General features: G+C 45.0%; 1 protein-coding gene across 5 annotated transcripts in view; it reads right to left on the reverse strand.

The window, feature by feature from the left end:
- Positions 1-256: 256 nt before the first annotated feature.
- The window catches only part of LOC121573421 (semaphorin-4D), an 86,402-nt gene continuing 64,240 nt past the window's right edge, over positions 257-22,418 (reverse strand). For all 5 annotated transcript variants that reach the window (XM_041885386.2, XM_041885390.2, XM_041885387.2 and 2 more), the window contains 14 exons: positions 21,605-21,741; positions 17,729-17,874; positions 17,581-17,643; positions 17,340-17,438; positions 16,863-16,956; positions 16,522-16,635; positions 15,884-16,035; positions 15,128-15,303; positions 5,608-5,764; positions 5,206-5,428; positions 4,862-4,977; positions 3,009-3,181; positions 2,786-2,832; positions 257-2,510 (listed from right to left, as the gene is read on the reverse strand). In XM_041885386.2, coding sequence (XP_041741320.1) covers positions 1,495-2,510; positions 2,786-2,832; positions 3,009-3,181; positions 4,862-4,977; positions 5,206-5,428; positions 5,608-5,764; positions 15,128-15,303; positions 15,884-16,035; positions 16,522-16,635; positions 16,863-16,956; positions 17,340-17,438; positions 17,581-17,643; positions 17,729-17,874; positions 21,605-21,741 — 2,713 coding nt within the window. In that variant the 3' untranslated portion in view covers positions 257-1,494. The remainder of the gene's footprint in view (positions 2,511-2,785; positions 2,833-3,008; positions 3,182-4,861; positions 4,978-5,205; positions 5,429-5,607; positions 5,765-15,127; positions 15,304-15,883; positions 16,036-16,521; positions 16,636-16,862; positions 16,957-17,339; positions 17,439-17,580; positions 17,644-17,728; positions 17,875-21,604; positions 21,742-22,418) is intronic.

Consider the following 22,418-nt stretch of genomic DNA (forward strand, 5'->3'; position numbering starts at 1 on the left):
TCATCCCGACACGTTCATTACTATGGGACAGCTGGAGATCGAATTTCAATACTGAAACAATGTTGCAAATGTCAGAGAGACAGACTATTGAAAACCAATTGTTAGTCTTAAAGAAATGGGAGATAATGTCTAGATGCTTTTTATAGTGGAGATCAAGTTTATGAATTGTCTGGCTGGGCTGATGAGACAGTGGCTTGCGCAGTCAGATGGAACAGAGTAAATAGGCATTTCAACGTCATAGATTTAGCCAGTGGTAACTTGTGGAATAGACACCGGTTGGAATGCGGTTTTAACCAATCAGCGTCCAGGATTACACCCACCCGTTGTATAAATATCTATAGATCTCATACCACAGTCGTACCACACCTCTTCCTTCAGTCAGTCACTGGCCACCAGTGGTTTTATCTGTTTATCACATACCTTTTTCTAACCACCACCCTCCCATTGTAGTGAACAAGGCTTAGAGCGAACTAACGAACCGTCCCTGAGAATTTACAGATCGTACTAGAGGTTCTATGGGAGATCGTACTAGAGGTTCTAGAGGAGATCGTACTAGAGGTTCTAGAGGAGATCGTACTAGAGGTTCTAGAGGAGATCGTACTAGAGGTTCTAGAGGAGATCGTACTAAAGGTTCTAGAGGAGATCGTACTAGAGGTTCAATGGGAGATCGTACTAGAGGTTCTAGAGGAGATCGTACTAGAGGTTCAATGGGAGATCGTACTAGAGGTTCTATGGGAGATCGTACTAGAGGTTCTATGGGAGATCGTACTAGAGGTTCTATAGGAGAACGTACTAGAGGTTCTATAGGAGAACGTACTAGAGGTTCTATAGGAGAACGTACTAGAGGTTCTATGGGAGATCGTACTAGAGGTTCTATAGGAGAACGTACTAGAGGTTCTATAGGAGAACGTACTAGAGGTTCTATAGGAGAACGTACTAGAGGTTGGGATGGAAAGCAGCTGACCTACTATATCAAATAGCCTTATTCACTGAACATTCAGAAAAAAATTAACAAGCGTTAGAAGAGTTTTCCCCGCATTGTATAAAAAAAATAACTAAAAGGCTCCAATTTGGAAAACATCAAGTTAACTTACCAATTTGGTAAACAATGTTTCCAATTTGGAATAAAAATCAGCGTTTCTTGCTGGAAAATGCCGAGAGAGAGGGTTACAGGTTTGCACAGAGATTAGGCTATGATTTTAATATTTAGTTAGTAGGTCCTAGATTGTATTGATCTTGGGGTATGTAGAGTGAGTAAGAGAATCTCTGAAGGCAAGCGGGATGTGTGACTTGACCTCCTAATAACTGAAGTAATCTGCCTCTGTCTGTCCTTCTGAAAGAGAGGTGGCCACTGAGCTTACGTTTACCCATGTATAACACACAGGTTTGTATATATAGGCCCACTATGTAGAGAGAGACAACGAGGGAGAGTACCCCTATAAATAACAAGCCTTAATATTCACTAGTAAAGAGAGAAGCTGGGATGTGTATCTTTCAGTACGGTGACGCGTCTAGATCCGCGTCTGCATATTCAATGGGCTGTGAGTCACAGTCCACGTCAAAGGGCTTCTCTTTAGAAGGACTGTCTTCCCCCCCGTAGCTGCGACAGGGGATCCTGCCGTTGCTACACTCTGGCTCGGTCTCGTAGCCGGTGTCTCTCAGGGCTCGGAGCTGTGCCCCGTTCTGATTCAGGTGGATCTGATCCTTTACGTCCAGCTTCTCTACCGTGACAGGCTCCATGAGGCCGGCCTCGCAGGCTAAATACTCAGGCTGGGGCTTCTTCTGGCTTCCCAACAGAGCCGCACGCAGACGAAGACACGGCCCTGGTAGGTACTGCATGTAACAGTTGTAGACCAAGGCAGCCAAGAAGAGGAGGAAGAAGAGGAGGAAGAGGAAGAGGAAAGTGCTGCTGCTGTCGTGTTGGAGGTACTCTGTCGCAGGGTCCCGGGTCTCATCGGCGTCGCTGGAGCTGGGGGGAAGGAGCTTGGGCTGAAGCCTGGCGGTGCTGCTGCTGGGGGGCGTGGTTAGTGATGGCGAGGCGCTGTGAGTGGGTGGTGGTGAGGTGAGGGCGGTGGAGCTGGGAGGGGCTGAAGTTAGTGGGAGGGGTCTCACGGTGTTACCGTTATTACCTTCAGCGGCAGCGGTGGACTGGTGGTGGGGGTGAGCGGAGCTGAGGGTGACTGTCTGAGGGGGGTGGCCTCGCGGTGAAGGCCTCCTGGGGACATCCAGGCCTAGGACATACCCACCCAGGAGGCGGCTGAAGTTCTTCCCTGCAACAGGGGCCCACTCCAGTGACCAGCACTCGTACAGGCCCTGGTCCTCTGGGGCCACGCTGTAAATGAGCAGACCTGTCTCACCCATCAGGTGGAACTTGGAGGCCTCGGTCATGGTGCTGCCGTTCACCTTCCAGACCACCACGGCCAGGTTGGACTGAACCAGGCATGGCAGCTCAGCTGAGCTCCCTGGTTTAACTGTCACACGTTGGTAGTCTTCCACAGAGAGACCTGGCGCTGTGAGGAGGAGGAGAGGAGGAGTTTACTCTCTGAAGAGAGGGGTGGGTGTTACTATATCTTTCCTGAACTTTCTTGCTGTTTTTTAATGCTGTGTTTAATGACAAAAGCTCTGGTGAGTAAGATGTTTATATGGCAATTAAACTTTAACTAAAGCGATATAAAGACATTCCTAAATGAGTGTATTTGTTCACTGTTAGCACTGCATCCTGGGTCTGCCAATAGCTAGTCAGTATGCAGAGACTTTGGTCACGTTAAGACGCAGAGCTACATACCTGAGGGACACTTGTCTGCATCACCGTTAAGGCTCTGGATCAAGTTCCTGAAAAACAAACAGAACAGACATTAAGTAAACATACATCACAAAGTAGACAAGGTTTGACACTTCCAGGCTTGTAGTCGGAGAAACAGGATGGACTGGGTTACTCTGAGGCAGTAAAAACATGTAGGTTTTGCATTGTGCTGATAATCCTAATGCCATAATGAAAGGAGTGTTACCGGTGTGTGAGGCCCTGGGTGTGGAAGATGTTGACACAGGTGGAGGAGTCTGGGTCCCAGGCACAGTAAGGGTCCCGGGTCAAGATACAGTCTGAACAGGATGGGTACTTGTCACAGAACGCAGTAGGAGACTGCACCACGCCCGAGTCAGAGCCAGCATACAGGGACCTCGTCTGTGAACACAACCAGGCACATAGGTCTGTGATGGTAACTGAATACCGTGTAACTGACGGTTATGGATGAAAACCGCCATGAAAATAAAATAACCCTCAAAGACATTTAAATAGGCCTACATTCATTTTGGGGTATATTTTTTTTATAATTCACTTTATTTTCATGTAGATAAACTTTACCTAATAGCGGGAGTATTTATAGCCTATACTACAGCCATTCAGCAAGCAAGAGGATTGATCGATGCTTCTCTCCTCGAATAGGCCTAGGCCTATTAGTTTTAAACTATATACACTGAACAAAAATATAAAACGCAACATGTTTCATGAGCTGAAATAAAAGATCCCAGAAATGTTCCATAGGCACAAAAATCTTATTTCTCTCAAATTGTGCACAAATGTGTTTACATCCCTGTTAGTGAGCATTTATCCTTTGCCAAGATAATCCATCCACCTGACAGGTGTGGCATATCAAGAAGCTGATTAAACAGCATGATCATTACACAGGTGCACCTTGTGCTGGGGACAATAAAAGGCCACCAGAAATGTGCAATTTTGTCACACAACACAATGACAACAGGTGCCAGTTTTGCGTTTCCTCGGGGTGCAACTGAATTAAACATAGCCAAGCTCCTTTCATGATTCATCCTATAGAATGCATAGCCTATAACCTAATATTGTCAGTAGCATATTATTTTTCCAGTAATATATGATTTCTCTCATTACTGCGTCCTCTTTAGAAACTTTGAACAACATATTGTCACAGAGAATGACCGCAGCAGCTTTGGTGACGTTATGTGAATTGTTAGAAAAAGTGGGGGCAAAAACATAAATCGGACTGATGTATTATTGATTTATTGATTTATGTTTAGTGCGTCAAAACCTGAATCTGTGTTCTTTCGGAATTCCAATCTTACATTTCTTAGTTTGTATACCAGACTAATATTTAGAGGTAATAACTTGAATAATAAGAATGAAATGCTACTGATAAAAGCGAAGTTTAATGATAATATGGTAATAGTGAAGATGCAGAGAAAAGCCACGTCTGATACGCACCAATTACCGTAACCTCAAATTCCAAGACCGTCACAGACCGTCACAGCACACACACTAAAAGTCAACACATTCTATGAAGCACAACTTTCCCAGTGTCTGTAAAAATGCTTAAAAGCTGTGTAAGTCTGGCACACACCCATAGCAGAGCGGAAGCATAGAGAGAAAACAATGCTCATTATTCATTCACTGAGATTAAGGAGCAGTTGTGGTTTTAACTTCGGTGCAGACTTCCCGTCTCTGGTCGGAAACTTCCCCTTTTCTACTCTCGAGTTGAAAAGCTTCACACGAAAGCCAAAGTTAGTGGGTAGGTAGAGTTCTCAAACTGAGAAATAAAGAGCTTGTCTTGTGTATTCAATAGCTTAGTTTTATTGGGAATGGCTTACCAAGAAAAACTTAGAAAAGGACTAATTTGAGATTTAAAAAAAAGGAGTTGGAGCAGTTAACAAAAAAAGACAGATTTATTTATTTTTGCTCACTTTAATCCATTGTACAGGATGCGAACAGGTGACTGACGTTTCGACGTCTTCCTCAGCTGTATTGTTTTAGTGTTATTGTTATCACAGTAGATGAGAACTCGAGTTCCGTGAGAGATATGAGAGTCTCCTTCCATATTTCACTGTGACTTACCCCTTGTGATGACAGAAGCAAGGTCTTGATAGGCTCAGAGTTGTGGAGAAGCTGAATCTCTTCTACTGTATGGACCTCTCCTTCATACACCACTGATTTGTGCAGGATTCCTTTATCTAAAAGGGTTAGAGGGGGAAACATGTTAACGCCATATCAACGACTGAAAGATGTCCCTTAATCAGGAGCTGAGAGTTGATCGTAATAATAGTCCCACCAAAGAAGCACTTTTCACAACAACGAGGAAAATAGTAATTAACTGAACTGAAATGGAATTAACGCCAACTCCACACAACACTATCCTCTGAACCTCGGCCAGCCCCCCCCTGAGACCCGTTCGCGCCTACCGGTCCCGGTGAATATGACGTCATATACGTTGTTGTCCAGCGCCTGCACCCTCTCCACAGCGATCTGGGTGTAGTTGACGTCCTTGGTGATGAGTTTGGGCCCGTTGCCGATGGGAAGGACGGGGTCTTCCAGTAGGGGATGGTCTTTTACAAATTGTAGTGTCTTATCAGGCAGGTGGAGAGAGCTGTTGATGTTCTGGAGACGGTTGTGGTTGTTGATACACTACAGATGGATAAGAGTGAGAGGGGGGTGATGCTATGAATGGTCTAACCCAATCCAAATATTACACAATTCAATCCCCCCCCAAAAAATTAGGGTCAATGGAAAACAGTGGGGAAACCTGTTTAAAATGTAAATTTCGTAGTTATGTTTAGGAGGTGATTTCAGCAAGCAACACTTACAGCTCCTGGGCGAGGGGTGGGGGTGTTTCCGTTGTATCTCACCCACTTGGTGTGAGACTGTTCCACTGTTGCTTTCTGCATGTACTTCCCATTGGAGAACACCTTTTCAACTGACGACATGTCGTAGGCACACACTGCAGACAGGCCTACATTTCCCCTGGAGAAGAAAGACGAAGCCAACGAGGTCACAAAGACCCTTCCACAGGTGGGTGTCACCGCTTCCATGATGAGATGTGGTTGCTCCTATACCTGTGCAGTTACTGTCATTTCACTACATTTACATTTTAGTCATTTAGCAGACGCTCTTATCCAGAGCGACTTACAGTTAGTGAATACACATATACATATATATATATATATATATATATATATATATATATATATATATATATATATTTTATTTTATTTTTATATACTGGCCCCCCGTGGGAAACGAACCCACAACCCTGGCGTTACAAACGCCATGCTCTATCAACTGAGCTACATCCCTGCCGGCCATTCCCTCCCCTACCCTGGACGACGCTGGCCAATTGTGCGCCGCCCATGAGTCTCCCGGTCGCGGCCGGCTGCGACAGAGCCTGGATTCGAACCAGGATCTCTAGAGGCACAGTTAGCACTGCGATGCAGTGCCTTAGACCACTGCGCCACTCAGGAGTATGAGTAACACCATTGTAAAATTACAGTGCCTTCTGAAAGTATTCAGAAAGTGTTATTCTCCTGTCTTAACTGGTGTCCTGTGTGAATTTAAGTATGCTCCCTCAAATTCTCTCTCTCTCTCCCTCTCGGAAGACCTGAGCCCTAGGACCATGCCTCAGGACCACCTGGCCTGATGACTCCTTGCTGTCCCCAGTCCACCTGGTCGTGCTGCTGCTACAGTTTCAACTCTTCTGCCTGCGGCTATGGAACCCTGACCTGTTCACAAGACGTGCTACCTTGTCCCAGACCTGCTGTTTTCAACTCTCTCTCTCTCTCTACCGCACCTGCTATTTCAACCTCTAAATGCCCGGCTATGAAAAGCCAAGTGACATTTACTCCTGATGTACTGACCTGTTGCAACCTCTACAACCACTGTGATTATTATTTGACCCTGCTGGTCACCTATGAATGTTTGAACATCTTGGAGAAAATTCTGGCCTTCAATGGCCATGTACTGTTATAATCTCCACCACGCACAGCCAGAAGGGGACTGGCCACCCCTCAGAGCCTGGTTCCTCTCTGGGTTTCTTCCTAGGTTTCTGCCTTTCTAGGGAGTTTTTCCTAGCCACCGTGCTTCTACATCTGCATTGCTTGCTGTTTGGGGTTTTAGGCTGGGTTTCTGTATAGCAATTTGTGACATCTGCGGATTTGATTGATTGATTGATTCACACCCCTAGACCTTTCCCACATTTTGTGTTACAGCCTGAATGTAAAAATTGATTAAATGTTGATTGTTTGTCACTGGCCTACACACAATACCCCATAATGTTGGTGGAATGTATATATATATTTTTGTTTTTACAAATGAATTAAAAAAAATGTCTTTAGTCAATAAGTATTCAACCCCTTTGTTATGACGAGCCTAAATAAGATCAGGAGTGAACATTTGCTTAACAACTCACATAAGTTACATGGTCTCACTATGTGTGCAATAGTGTTTAACATGATTTGAATGACTACCTCATCTCTGTACCCCACATATACAATTATCTGTAAGGCCCCTTAGTCAAGCAGTGAATTTTAAACACAGATTCAACCACAAAGACCAGGGAAGTTTTCCAATGCCTCGCAAAGAAGGACACCTATTGGTAGATGGGTCAAAATAAAAAAAGCAGACATTGAATATCCCTTTCAGCATGGTGAAGTTGTTAATTACACTTTGGATGGTGTATCAATACACCCAGTCACTACAAAGATACAGGCGTCCTTCCTAGGGGTGACCCCATTTAGTCGACTGGTCGAGTGTTTGGTCGATCAAGATTTCTTTAGTCGAGCAGTAGCAAAAAAAATAATGCATGGTGTACAAGACACCTGTCTGATTGGCTCCTGTCTGAGTGGACTGATCCATTGTGGAGGCCGTGGGGATGGCACAGTCCATCACTCTAAGACATGTGCTGCTGAAATTGTATTTGGTTAAGGACAATGGTGCAACACTAATACATTTTTTATTATTTTATAACAAATGCGCTTTCTCCTGCGTTTGATAGCGGTCGCTGTCCGCGGTTCTGAAACATCAGCGCGCTGTTGAATTGGCGCCTATTCCTAGACCGTGTTGCTATGTGCATAATAGCAAAGTTAACCAGCATATTGGTGTTGAGAACAATGCGGTGGAGTTAGGAGACGAGAAAACAGCCCTTGGCCTTAATTGTCTAAGAAAAGTGAGAAGATCGGAAACCCCAACTTAATTAGGTCTATAATCAATAGCCTAACCGTTAAATGTGCCTGGATTTATACATTTTACATTTACATTTTAGTCATTTAGCAGACGCTCTTATCCAGAGCGACTTACAGTTAGTGAATACATATATATATTTTTTTATACTGGCCCCCCGTGGGAATCGAACCCACAACCCTGGCGTTGCAAACACCATGCTCTATCAACTGAGCTACATCCCTGCCGGCCATTCCCTCCCTACCCTGGACGACGCTGGGCCAATTGTGCGCCGCCCATGAGTCATCCATATCATCCATATACACTACCAGTCAAAAAATGTGGACAGACCTACTCATTCCAGTGTTTTTCTTTATTTTTACTATTTTCTACATTGTAGAATAATAGTGAAGACATCAAAACTATGAAATAACACATATGGAATCATGTAGTAACCAAAAAAAGTGTTAAACAAATCAAAATATATTTTTAGATTTGAGACTCTTCAAAGCAGCCACCCTTTGCCTTGATGACAGCTTTGCACACACTTGGCATTCTCTCAACCTGCTTCATGAGGTAGTCACCTGGAATGTATTTCAATTAACAGGTGTGCCTTGTTAAAAGTTAATTTGTGGAATTTCTTTCCATCATGCGTTTGAGCCAATCAGTTGTGTTGTGACAAGGTAGGAGTGGTATACAGAAGATGGCCCTATTTGGTAAAAGACCAAGTCCATATTTTGGCAAGAACAGCTCAAATAAGCAAAGAGAAATGACAGTCCATCATTACTTTAAGACATGAAGGTCAGTCAATACGGAAAATGTCAAGAACTTTGAACGTTTCTTCAAGTGCAGTCGCAAAAACCATCAAGCGCTATGATGAAACTGGTTCTCATGAGGACCGCCACAGGAAAGGAAGACCCAGAGTTACCTCTGCTGCAGAGGATAAGTTCATTAGAGTTAACTGCACCTCAGAAACTGCAGCCCAAATAAATGCTTCACAGAGTTCAAGTTATAGACACAGCTCAACATCAACTGTTCAGAGGAGACTGCGTGAATCAGGCCTTCATGGTCGATTTGCTGCAAAGAAACCACTACTAAAGGACACCAATAATAAGAAGAGACTTGCTTGGGCCAAGAAACATGAGCAATGGACATTAGACCGGTGGACATCTGTCCTTTGGTCTGTTGAGTCCAAATTTGAGAATTTTGGTTCCAACGGCTATGTCATTGTGAGACGCAGAGTAGGTGAACGGATGATCTCTGCATGTTGTGATGTCACGAGAGGCTGTGTCCTGGAGGGACGTTACATCCCCCTGAGGTGGCTGCAAACCCAGACAGCTATGGCTCCATCTGCTGGTATGGTCGGGAACTCCACCCCTCTATGGCCAATCTTCCCACGCAGCTGAAACAAATGAGGAGCTGATGAGCTGAAGGTTTGGGGAAGGGAAGAGACACAGTCTCCAACCTGGGCTCTCTGGAGGACAAGAGTGCTGCACGTCCACTTCCATGAGGAATATAAGGATTTGGAGATACTTACCTTTGGGAAATACTCACCTTTGGATATATGCACCTGTGGAAATACGTGAGAGACATTTGGAAGGACTTTTTGCTGGGTTGGCCACTAGCTGCAACGTGGACTACAGTAAGGCTGGGGAAAAGTTATCTGAGCGAGTGAGAATTATGACTTTGGATGTGGAAGAGACATCCCTGAACTGTTAACCCTTAAAGAGCCACAAGAGAACAGAATTTTGTTATATTTTCGTTAATTTCCCAAGACCTATAATAAAATCCTTGTTTTGTTTGAACCTTGTCTCCTTGCACTACTTGAGCAATCCCGCTGAAAGCTGTGTAGCCTCTCGTGACGTCACAGATGGTGGAGGATGCAGGCACGCTCAAGCGTTAATAGTGCATGTCAGAGGAGGATACCGAAGGTTTGATCACCCAGTTTTCCAAGTTGGCCGTAGGCTCCCCGCCGACTGAAATGGAGGACATATTGAAAGCCCTTGTTGCTGGCCAGCAAGCCCAGATGCAAGCAAACGTGGCTCTCTTGGAGGAGCAAAAGAAAGCCAACCTTCTGAAGGCAGAGGAATTGCAGTTGCAGAGACAGAGGGTTGTCCAAAATACCCGCCCAATAAAGGCAAGTGACTTTATATCTAAGATGGGAGCTACCGATGACATTGAGGCATACCTGCATGCATTTGAGGCCACGGCCACTAGGGAAGCCTGGCCCAAGCAACAGTGGGTTGGTCTGTTAGCCCCCTTTCTAACCGGGGAATCGCTGAATGCTGTCCGGGACCTGGGCCCTGACCAGGTTACTGACTATGATGCCCTGAAGTCTGAGATCCTCAGCAGATATGGACTCACAAAGTTTGGTAGGGCCCAGCGCTTTCACGGCTGGACCTTCCAACAAGACCAACCTCCTCGGGCGCAGATGCATGAACTTGTCCGAATCGCAAGGAAATGGCTGGATCCGCAGAGGAATACAGCAGCGGCGGTGGTGGAGGCCGTTGTGGTGGATCGTTACCTACGCGCCCTGCCTTATGAGGCAAAACGGTTCATCAGTCAACAGGCCTTGACCACGGCTGATCTGACCGTGGAAGCTGTGGAAAAGTACCAGGCCACAGCGGAGATGCTGAATGCTTCCCGAAAAGACCCCAGGAGTGCGGCCCCACCACAAATGGGAAGAACCCGTCCAAAGGACCCCAAGGTCTCGAACCCAGCCACGTCAGGACTTATCCCGGCTCCAGGGGGAGCCAGAAACCAGGCGGGTCCAAGAAGAGTACACCAGGAGGGGGAAACTCGACAGTGTTACCGGTGTGGGGGAGATGGGACATATCTCCTGGCAGTGTGGGAAACCAGCCGATGAACCTATGCCCACTGCGGAGTCCTCCAGCTCAGCACCCACACACCGTTTTGCCTCGCTCTTGGGAGTCGTAGATGGCGGCCCAGATCGACCCCCCACCTGCCCGGTAACTGTGAATCACCATGATGTGGAGGCCTTACTGGATTCTGGTAGCCGGGCCACCCTGGTGCGTAAGGATTTGGTGGGCCCAACGTGTCTGACCCCGGGGAAAGTCCTCCCAGTTTCCTGTGTCCATGGGGACACCAGAGAATACCCCATTACTGAACTTACAATGACCAGCACACGGGGAACCATACACACGACGGTGGGGGTGGTTGATTCCCTCCCGTCCCTGTCCTAATTGGACGAGACTGCCCAGCCTTTTACCCACTCTGGAGAGAGTCTCAGGAGAGGATAACCCGAGTACCTCGGAAACGGAGAGGCAAGACTCATCCTGGGAAGGCTCCGGTGCAATCCTCCGAGTTACTCACTCCCGCCCGGGCTCTGATAGGGATGGCAGGTGCCCAGACCGACACAGAGACGGAGCTACAGAATCTGGACAAAGAACTGTCTGGTCTGAAGGGGACCGCTGAGAGGTATCGTTTGTTAAAGCAACAGTTAGACATGAAGACAGAAGAGTTAGATATCCTCCAGGCTAAACTCCAACAGAGCTCCTTCCATAAGCAACAGGGGGGAGCTGGAGAGGCTGCGCAGGACCATCGAGGAGTGTGAGGAGACCCTGCGCAGTAGTAAGGGAGGTCCAGAAGAAGGCAGAGGAGAAGTACAAGGTGTTGGAGAACAAGATGAAGAATGCGGAGGCAGAGAGAGAGAAGGAACTGAAAGCTGCTCAACAGAAGCTAAACTCTGCTAAAACCAAGGCTGATGCGTTCAGTAAGAAACTCAAGGAGAGACAACAGGAGGCTGAGTCCCTGGTCCTAGAGGTGGAGGAGTTGAAGAGAGAGCAGGCTGGCAAGCACCACGGCAATGCGGACGCCCTCTCCCGGCGTGATGCCTTCTTCGCTGCCTTTACCCCGACGAGGACGTCGGTCCCGAGGAGGGGGATGTGTGATGTCACGAGAGGCTGTGTCCTGGAGGGACGTTACATCCCCCTGAGGTGGCTGCAAACCCAGACAGCTATGGCTCCATCTGCTGGTATGGTCGGGAACTCCACCCCTCTATGGCCAATCTTCCCACGCAGCTGAAACAAATGAGGAGCTGAAGGTTTGGGGAAGGGAAGAGACACAGTCTCCAACCTGGGCTCTCTGGAGGACAAGAGTGCTGCACGTCCACTTCCATGAGGAATATAAGGATTTGGAGATACTTACCTTTGGGAAATACTCACCTTTGGATATATGCACCTGTGGAAATACGTGAGAGACATTTGGAAGGACTTTTTGCTGGGTTGGCCACTAGCTGCAACGTGGACTACAGTAAGGCTGGGGAAAAGTTATCTGAGCGAGTGAGAATTATGACTTTGGATGTGGAAGAGACATCCCTGAACTGTTAACCCTTAAAGAGCCACAAGAGAACAGAATTTTGTTATATTTTCGTTAATTTCCCAAGACCTATAATAAAATCCTTGTTTTGTTTGAACCTTGTCTCCTTGCACTACTTGAGCAATCCCGCTGAAAGCTGTGTAGCCTCTCGTGACGTCACAATGTGTGGTGGGGTATGCATGTGTGGTGGGGTATGCATGGGTGGTGGGGTATGCATGGGTGGTGGGGTATGCATGGGTGGTGGGGTACGCATGTGTGGTGGGGTATGCATGGGTGTCCTAGCTGTATGCCAGTAGTTCAAACAGACAGCTCGGTTTATTCAACATGCCAATGCAAAATTACAATGCTTGTCTTTCATAATTTGGTGAGATATACTTGGATGTGTAGTGTCAGCGTTTGTTGCTGGCATGTCATGCCTAAGTTCGCTAACCTTGCCAATGAAAAAATCATTAAAGTAGTTGGCAATATCAGTGGGTTTTGTGATGAATGAGCCATCTGATTCAATGAATGATGGAGCGGAGTTTGCCTTTTTGCCCAAAATTTCATTTAAGGTGCTCCAAAGCTTTTTACTATTATTCTTTATGTCATTTATCTTTGTTTCTTCTTCTTTTTATTCAGTTTAGTCACATGATTTCTCAATTTGCAGTACGTTTGCCAATCGGTTGTACAGCCAGACCTATTTGCCATCCATTTTGCCTCATCCCTCTCAACCATACAATTTTTCAATTCCTCATCAATCCACGGGATTTAACAGTTTTTACAGTCATTTTCTTAAATGGGTGCATGCTTATTAGTAATTGGGATAAGCAATTTCATAAATGTGTGAAGTGCAGCGTCTGGTTGCTCGTCATTACACACCACAGACCAACAAATATTCTTCACATCAACAACATAGGAATCACTACAGAACTTATTGTATGACCTCTTATACACAATATTAGGCCCAGCCTTTGGAACTTCAGTTTTCCTAGATATGGCTATTATATTGTGATCACTACATCCGATGGATTTGGATACTGCTTTCAAACAAATTTCTGCAGCATTAGTAAAGATATGATCAATACATGTTGATGATTTAATTCCTGTACTGTTTGTAACTACCCTGGTAGGTTGATTGATAACCTGAACCAGGTTGCAGGCACTGGTTACAGTTTTAAGCTTTCTCTTGAGTGGGCATCCTGATGACAGACAGTCAATATTTAAAATCACCCAGAAAGTATACCTCTCTATTGATATCACATATATTATCAAGCATTTCACACGTTATCCATATACTGACTGTTCGCACTTGGTGGTGTATAGCAGCTTCCCACCAGAATGGGCTTTAGGTGAGGCAGGTGAACCTGTAGCCGTATTACTTCAACAGTATTTAACATGAGATCCCCCCTAAGCTTTTCAGGAATGTGGTTCTGAATATAGACCACAACACAGCCCCCATTGGCATTTCTGTATTTTCTGTAAATGTTATAACCTTGTATTGCTACCACTGTATCATCAAAGGTATTATCTAAGTGAGTTTCAGAGATTGTCAGAATATGAATGTCATCTGTTACTAGCAAATTATTGATTTCATGAACCTTGTTTCTTAAGCTACATATGTTAACTTGGGCTATTTTTAACACTTTTCTGGGATGCTTTTTTCCTGCTTTACTGGGAAGCTTAGCAGAGGTAGACATACTCAAGTTATTTTTATTAGTGCAGGGTGAGCTGCACACAGTGGACTTCCTCATAGGGCACACCACCTCAGTGCTAACAGTATTACTCTGGTTCATAGGCATATGATTACTGCATACAATAGCTGTAGGATCAGCAGAGGCATTCCGGGCAGTAGGAGGGACATAAATTAGGTTATTTACATTGTGTCTTCCAACGCCCCTAGGATAATGTAGTGGTCCTCTGTAGCTCAGCTGGTAGAGCACGGCGCTTGTAACGCCAAGGTAGTGGGTTCGATCCCCGGGACCACCCATAAAAATGTATGCACGCATGACTGTAAGTCGCTTTGGATAAAAGCGTCTGCTAAATGGCATATTATTATTATGTACATTTGCTGAATCATTATGACAACTCAGCGACACAATGGTAGGGATTAAATGAGCTGGACTTGGGTCATTGATAAGTCATTGTCTCAACGCAGCCTTATAATGCTGTGAAAGGATCCAGGAACCCAAATGATTTGGGTGGATCCCATCCTCGTAATACGAGCTTAGGAAAACTAGTGGAAAACCTTGTTCAGTCTGCTTTCCACCAGACACTGGAAGATTAATTCACATTCCAGCAGGACAATATCATAAAACACAAGGCCAAATCTACACTGGAGTTGCTTACCAAGAAGACAGTGAATGTTCTTGAGTCGCTGAGTTAGTTTTCACTTAAATCTACTTGAAAATCTAATAGCAAGACCTGAACATGGTTGTCTAGCAATGATCAACAACCAATTTGACAGAGCTTGAAGAATAATGGGCAAATGTTGCACAATCCAGGTGTGGAAAGCTGTTAAAGACTCACCCAGAAAGACTCACAGCTGTAATTGCTGCCAAATGTGCTTCTACAAAGTATTGACTCAGGGGTTTGAATACTTATGTAAATTAGATATTTCGGTATTTCATTTTCAATAAATTATCCAAAAATTATAAAAACATGTTTTCATTTCATCGTTATGGGGTATTGTGTGTAGATGGGTGAGATATTTTTTTAAATACATTTTAAAGTCAGGCTGTAACACAACAAAATGTGGAATAAGTCAAGGGGCATGAATACTTTCTGAAGACACTAACACGTTAATAAAATGGTGTTACTAAAGTTATTACAGTGTCCTGACAGAAGATGCTAACTCACCACTGGGATGTGAACACTCCGTAGATGACCGTCTCTCTCCAGTCAGGAGTCTTCAGTATGAACACGTCATGAACCACGTTGAACACAAAGTTGAGCTCTGGCATGGAACACACCAGCTTGGCCTTCAGGAAACTGGTCCATTTCTTCTGTAGTGTCCGCTGGCCTCCCAGATCACCCTGCAGAGAGATGAGGCACATTCATATATAATAATAACAACAACATATGACACTTAGCAGACACTTTCATCCAAACATTGTTTGTATGTATAATTGATCCCTGCAGGAATTGAACCCACAACCTTCAACCAGTTGAAACAGGACACAGGGGAAAAAACGGTACTGTGGTTTGAAGAAAGACAGCAAGAGAGAGAGAGAGAGAGAGAGAGAGAGAGAGAGAGAGAGAGAGAGAGAGAGAGAGAGAGAGAGAGAGAGAGATACAGAGAGAGAGAGATACAGAGAGAGAGAGAGAGATACAGAGAGAGAGAGAGATACAGAGAGATACAGAGAGAGAGACAGAGAGATACAGAGAGAGAGATACAGAGAGAGAGAGATACAGAGAGAGAGAGAGAGAGAGAGATACAGAGAGAGAGAGAGAGAGAGCAGAGAGAGAGAGAGAGAGAGAGAGAGAGAGAGAGAGAGAGAGAGAGAGAGAGAGAGAGAGAGAGAGAGAGAGAGAGAGAGAGAGAGAGAGAGAGAGAGAGAACACCATAGTGGTGCCAGTGGCAGATGGTTAGCTACTCCGCTGACGTGTCCTAACCTTACAGACGCGTGCTATCCTGGGGATGAGCAGCTTGCCAAAGAACTCGTACTCCACAGAGACCTCAGTAAAGAAGTAGTAGATCTTATCATCCTCGCCATCTGCACTGTTCTTCCCCTCTCTGATGACATCAGCAAAAACAAAACTGGGTTCTGTGGGGTCGAGAGAGATATTGGATGGGTCAGTGGTAAATAAATGGTTTCTCTGTATATTGAACAGAGTGAGGAAAACTTGAAGGTGGATCAGCTGTTACTTTTTTAGAGGATCTTGGATGTAAGCTCCTTAACCCTTTACACTCGTGGGAATTGGCCTATATGGAAAGGGCTAAATAGACATGTCTTACAGAAGAAATATGAAGAGCATGTGCATAACCATGGTAGCAATTGAAAGGGAATAGTTTGGAGATTATGGGAAAGTTATTTGACTAAAATTGAGGACAACAGTTCACCTGACAAGACTGAATCCAAAACATTACACTGTTGATTTTGCCTTTACTCTACTTATAGCCGCATTTGTTGATAACAAAATCTGAAAACACTCTGGATACATTCAGTAACATGATAAGAATATTCCTGGGAAATGTGGGGTAGGGGCAACAAATTCCTTATATGGAGAGGAGCAAGTATCACAGCCTTTACCGTTCAGCCAAGATGTTGAATACTCTGTCCGCAGACTCTGTGAAAGAGAATATCTGTAGATGATCGGCTCACTTCCTAAGAAGTTATATGAGGTTCCAGAGTAAAGTTCTCCATCTAAAAAGACAGAAGAAAACACAAATAAGATGTAGCTATAATAAAGCTCTGACTTGTTTTTCTCTAAACCAGGTTTGGTTGTTTTTTTCGGGCCTAAATGCCTCAAAATATTATAAATCAGGATAATTATGTGTTTAGGGCTGTGTACCAAAAAAGCTATTTATGAAATCTGGGTCTACTATTGATTAAATCAGTGTCTACTATTGATTCAATCTGGGTCTACTTACCAACCATGACCGTAGTGAAGCTCTGAGATGGGTCAAAGGAACACTTCCCTCTCCCGTCCTCCGCTGAACCCTCCAGACTGAAATCCTTTAGGGACTGATGAGAGCACAAATATGATTATTACACAATGATTACTACTTACTGTGAAGACAAAGTTGAATTTCAACATGGTGTGGACAATAAAGACACTACATTGATTCAATTCCTTTCATTTCTACCTGTAACTTGAAATAAAATAAAGATATAATAAAATAAATCTATAAAGAGGTGGCTGTCTCCAGAGTGATCCAGGGGCGGCAGGTAGCCTAGCGGTTAAGAGCGTTGGGCCAGTAACCGAAAGGTCGCTGGTTTGAATCCCTGAATTGACCAGGTGAAAAAAATATATGTCGATGCGCCCTAGAGCAAAGGAATTGCTCCTGTCAGTCGCTCTGGATAAGAGTGTCTGCTAAATGACTAAATTGTAAACGTAATCCACTTACCAGGTAGTAACAGACAGGCTGAAAAGCATGTGTCCCACAGACATACAGTCGGTTGTCGTCAAACACTTGTAACACCCGGATGTAGTTTAGACAGTCTGTCTGTAAAACACATCACGGAGACACATTTACACCTGGCTGAGAGAGATAACAGAACGAAACAAATCGAGATACCGGAGAGCCAAGACATGGCTTCCTTTCACACGGATAAGAAGTCAGTCATTTGATGGAATAGCAGACGTACCTCTTTAGATTTTCCTTTTAAGATGCACATCGTCATGTGGTTTTCAGAGGCCTTCCATTGAACCTGCAGGGAGGCCATTTAAATAGAAACATTTTCAAAGACAAACTTTCAAGTTGAGACCTTTTGAAATGATAAAACCTTTCTGTACCTTGTTGTTCTTGATTGACACATTGGTCATGCTGAGTTCAAAGATGGCCTCCCTTGCTCCAACATACAGCACATCCTTATCCTCACTCAACAACAGAGTGGAATAGTTGAAGATTCCTGGCTCAGAAAACTCCACCAAATTGAGCTCTGTTGATAAACAAGACACACAGATTTTAAACATTGTCCAATGCCAACACCCATGATTGAATCTAGGTCAAAAGTAAAGTCAAGCAATTTCACATAGTTACTGAAGAAAAGCAACTAATGATTTCCTTATTGCTTATCTACAATTTCAACAGTGAGGGATAGATAGGCATATAGTGTTCCTCTTAGACATAATACCGGGCCAGTCCAGTCTAGATCTGTTTAGGGGTTATAAAATAAGTTATAGAGGGGTTATAAACCAGTCTCCTTGGTGCATCTGTCCGAGTGTCTATCGTTATGGCTCCTCAGAATGCTTTGTGTGTGTGTGTGTGTGTGTGGTGATTGATGGTGAAGATGGCAGTAGTTTGCATTAGGTTGAGTGTCTGGCAGCGCCAGCATCAGGTGTGAGAGGGCACAGGTTTCCAGATGCATGCCGGGTAAAAACTCTCAGATGCGGAAGGGCCCATGAGCTATATAAGGCCATAAGCAAACAAGAAAATGCTCATCCAGAGGCAGCGCTCCTAGTGGCCAGGGACTTTAATGCAGGCAAACTTAAATCCGTTTTACCTAATTTCTACCAGCATGTTAAATGTGCAAGCTGAGGGAAAATAAAACTCTAGACCACCTTTACTCCACACACAGAGACGTGTACAAAGCTCTCCCTCGCCCTCCATTTGGCAAATCTGACCATAATTATATCCTCCTGATTCTTGTTTACAAGCAAAAACTAAAGCAGGAAGTACCAGTTACTCGCTCAATACAGAAGTGGTCAGATGACGCTGATGCTATGCTACAGGACTGTTATGCTAGCACAGATTGGAATAAATTCCGGGATTCTTCCCACGGCATTGAGGAGTACACCTCATCAGTCACTGGCTTCATCAATAAGTGCAACGATGACGTCGTCCCCACAGTGACCGTACGTACATACCCCAACAAGAAGCCATGGATTACAGGCAACATCCGCACTGAGCTAAAGGGTAGAGCTGCCGCTTTCAAGGAGCAGGTCTCTAACCCGGATGCTTATAAGAAATTCCGCTATGCCCTCCGATGAACCATCAAACAGGCAAATCGTCAATACAGGACTAAGATTGAATCGTACTACACCGGCTCCGACGCTCGTCGGATGTGGCAGGGCTTGCAAACTATTACGGACTACAAAGGGAAGCACAGCCGCGAGCTGCAGAGTGCAATGTCTTCACTGACATTTTCAACCTGTCCCTGACGGAGTCTATAATACCAACATGTTTCAAGCAGACCACCATAGTCCCTGTGTCCAAGAACACTAAGGTCCTGATGGGCCGCCCCCAGGTGGTAAGGGTAGCTAACAACACATCTGCCACGCTGATCCTCAACACGGGGGCCCCTCAGGGGTGCGTGCTCAGTCCCCCTCCTGTACTCCCTGTTCACCCATGACTGTATGGCCAAGCACGACTCCAATACCATCATTAAGTTTGCCGACTACACAACAGTGGTAGGCCTGATCACAGACAACGATGAGACAGCCTTATAGGGAGGTGGTCAGAGATCTGGCCGTGTGGTGCCAGGATAACAACCTCTCACTCAACGTGATCAAGACAAAAGAGATGATTGTGGACTACAGGAAAAGGAGGACCGAGCACGCCCCCATTCTCATCGACGGGGCTGTAGTGGAGCAGGTTGAGTGCTTCAAGTTCCTTGGTGTCCACATCACCAACAAACTATCATGGTCCAAACAAACCAAGACGGTCATGAAGAGGGCACGACAAAGCCTATTCCCCCTCAGGAGACTGAAAAGATTTGGCATGGGTCCTCAGATCCTCAAAAAGTTATACAGCTGCACCGTCGAGAGCATCCTGACTGGTTGCATCACCGCCTGGTATGGCAACTGCTCGGCATCTGACCGCCAGGCACTACAGAGGGTAATGCGTACGGCTCAGTACATCACCGGGGCCAAGCTTCCTGCCATCCAGGTGTCAGACGAAGGCCCAGAGAATTGTCAAAGATTTCAGCCACCCAAGCTATAGCCTGGACCAGTGCACCAAGTCTGGAACCAACAGGACGCTGAACAGCTTCTACCCCCAAGCCATAAGACTGCTAAACAAGACCGCTAAATAGCTACATGCATTGACCCTTTTTTGCGCTAACTCTTGCACCAATTATGCACACACACTGGACTCTACCCACACACACACACACCTCAACACAACATACACACTGCTGCTGTCTATTATCTATCCCGTTGCCTAGTCACTTTATCCCTACCTATATGTACATAGCCACCTCAATTACGTTGTACCCCTGCACATAGACTCGGTACTGTTACTCCCTGTATATAATCATGTTATTACCTGGTACTCCCTGTATATAATCATGTTATTACCTGGTACTCCCTGTATATAGCCATGTTATTACCTGGTACTCTCTGTATATAGCCACGTTATTACCTGGAACTACCTGTATATAGCCATGTTATTACCTGGTACTTACATTTACATTTTTAGTCATTTAGCAGACGCTCTTATCCAGAGCGACTTACAGGAGCAATTAGGGTTAAGTGCCTTGCTCAAGGGCACACAGACAGATTTTTCACCTAGTTGGCTCGGGGATTAGAACCAGCGACCTTTCGGTTACTGGCACAACGCTCTTTACCACTAAGCTACCTATATAGCCATGTTATTACCTGGAACTTCCTGTATATAGCCATGTTATTACCTGGAACTCCCTGTATATAGCCATGTTATTACCTGGTACTCCCTGTATATAGCCATGTTATTACCTGGTACTCCTTGTATATAGCCATGTTATTACCTGGTACTCCCTGTATATAGCCATGTTATTACCTGCTACTTCCTGTATATAGCCATGTTATTACCTGCTACTTCCTGTATATAGCCATGTTATTACCTGCTACTTCCTGTATATAGCCATGTTATTACCTGGTACTCCCTGTATATAGCCATGTTATTACATGCTACTTCCTGTATATAGCCACGTTATTACCTGGAACTCCCTGTATATAGCCACGTTATTACCTGGTACTCCCTGTATATAGCCATGTTATTACCTGCTACTTCCTGTATATAGCCATGTTATTACCTGGTACTCCCTGTATATAGCCATGTTATTACCTGCTACTTCCTGTATATAGCCATGTTATTACCTGGTAGTCCCTGTATATAGCCATGTTATTACCTGGTACTTCCTGTATATAGCCATGTTATTACCTGCTACTTCCTGTATATAGCAGTGTTATTTTTTACTCGTTATTGTTATTCACTGTGTATTTATTCCTTTTATCACCATTTCAATTTTTTTTATCTTTAACCCTGCATTGTTAGAAATGGACCCGTCAGTAAGCATTTCACTGTTAGTCTACACTTGTTGTTTACCAAGCATGTGACAAATAAAATGTGATTTGATTACTGGAGCCATTATTTGTCAATAGCAGCATACAAACAGTTACTGAACTTCCTCCCCCCTTCAAGAAGCTTGAAAGGCTGGGCAGAGACTCAAGGGAGACTGTGTTGACTGATGTAATGTCTTTAAAATAGTGAACCCTGGGTGAATGTTTATGAGAATTTTAGAAGAAAATGACCTACCACCATCTCTCCGGTAAATCATTTCTCTACAGTCCATTGGTTCTATTGTACTGGGCAAACTTAATCTAGTCCTCAAGTATTTGAGAATACTTTACCCAGGTCTGCTGCAGTGTGAGTGTCTGTGAGGGAAAGTGCTGATTATGTTACCATACCTTCGTGTTTCCAGGAGGTCCGGGGAACGCTGTGGGGTCCGTGTGTGGAAACCTCAAGGAGTAGACCCAAGAACACACCTAGAACTCCGAACACCATGTTGGATTCCGGGAGCAGCTTCGGAACCGTGAAGTTTCCTCTGTGATGACAAAACACAAGAACATTGATTTAATACACAGTCTCTTCTAAAGAGGCAGGTAAAGAGACTAAAAGACTGGTAATGTTCTCCTCAGACACACAGATATATCTTATCACCAGCAGAGAGACAGTTGCTCACACAGTAAACCACTTCCTTTCAGAGACGGCCCCTATGACCGCATCATCCTCTTTCCAACGCATCTGTTTGTCATGAGCACTCTCTCTCCCTGGTAGCAACATTAATTGCATTCAATTATCTTCCACTCTGCTCACCTCCCTCTCTCTACTCAGCCTAACTAGCTCCACCTGCCCTGCTCTGCTCTTGTTACCTGGCCAGCTGCACTGCATTTCCCACTCACCATCCTCACCTTGCCTCACTCTGTTCTAATTACTCTGCCAGCTGAACTGCATTTCCCCACTACCTCTCCCAGTATATCAAGCCCTGGTTTTCAGCCAAGCCCTGTCAGATCGTCTTCAAACCCGGACCAGTAACCTGCCTGTCTGCGCTCTGACTCCTGTTTGTGATACCGATCCTTTCTTGACTGCCTCCTTGTTCTACTGCCCCGTCTATCCCAACCTGCCTTCTGGACCTCGACTACTCTCCGATCTTCAGCCCCCTCCGGTAACTCGTTTCTGCCTTCTGTCTCTCACCACGATATTTGCCCAGCCCTGATCTGT

Source organism: Coregonus clupeaformis, chromosome 9, assembly GCF_020615455.1.
Source record: "Coregonus clupeaformis isolate EN_2021a chromosome 9, ASM2061545v1, whole genome shotgun sequence".
NCBI lineage: Eukaryota > Metazoa > Chordata > Actinopteri > Salmoniformes > Salmonidae > Coregonus > Coregonus clupeaformis.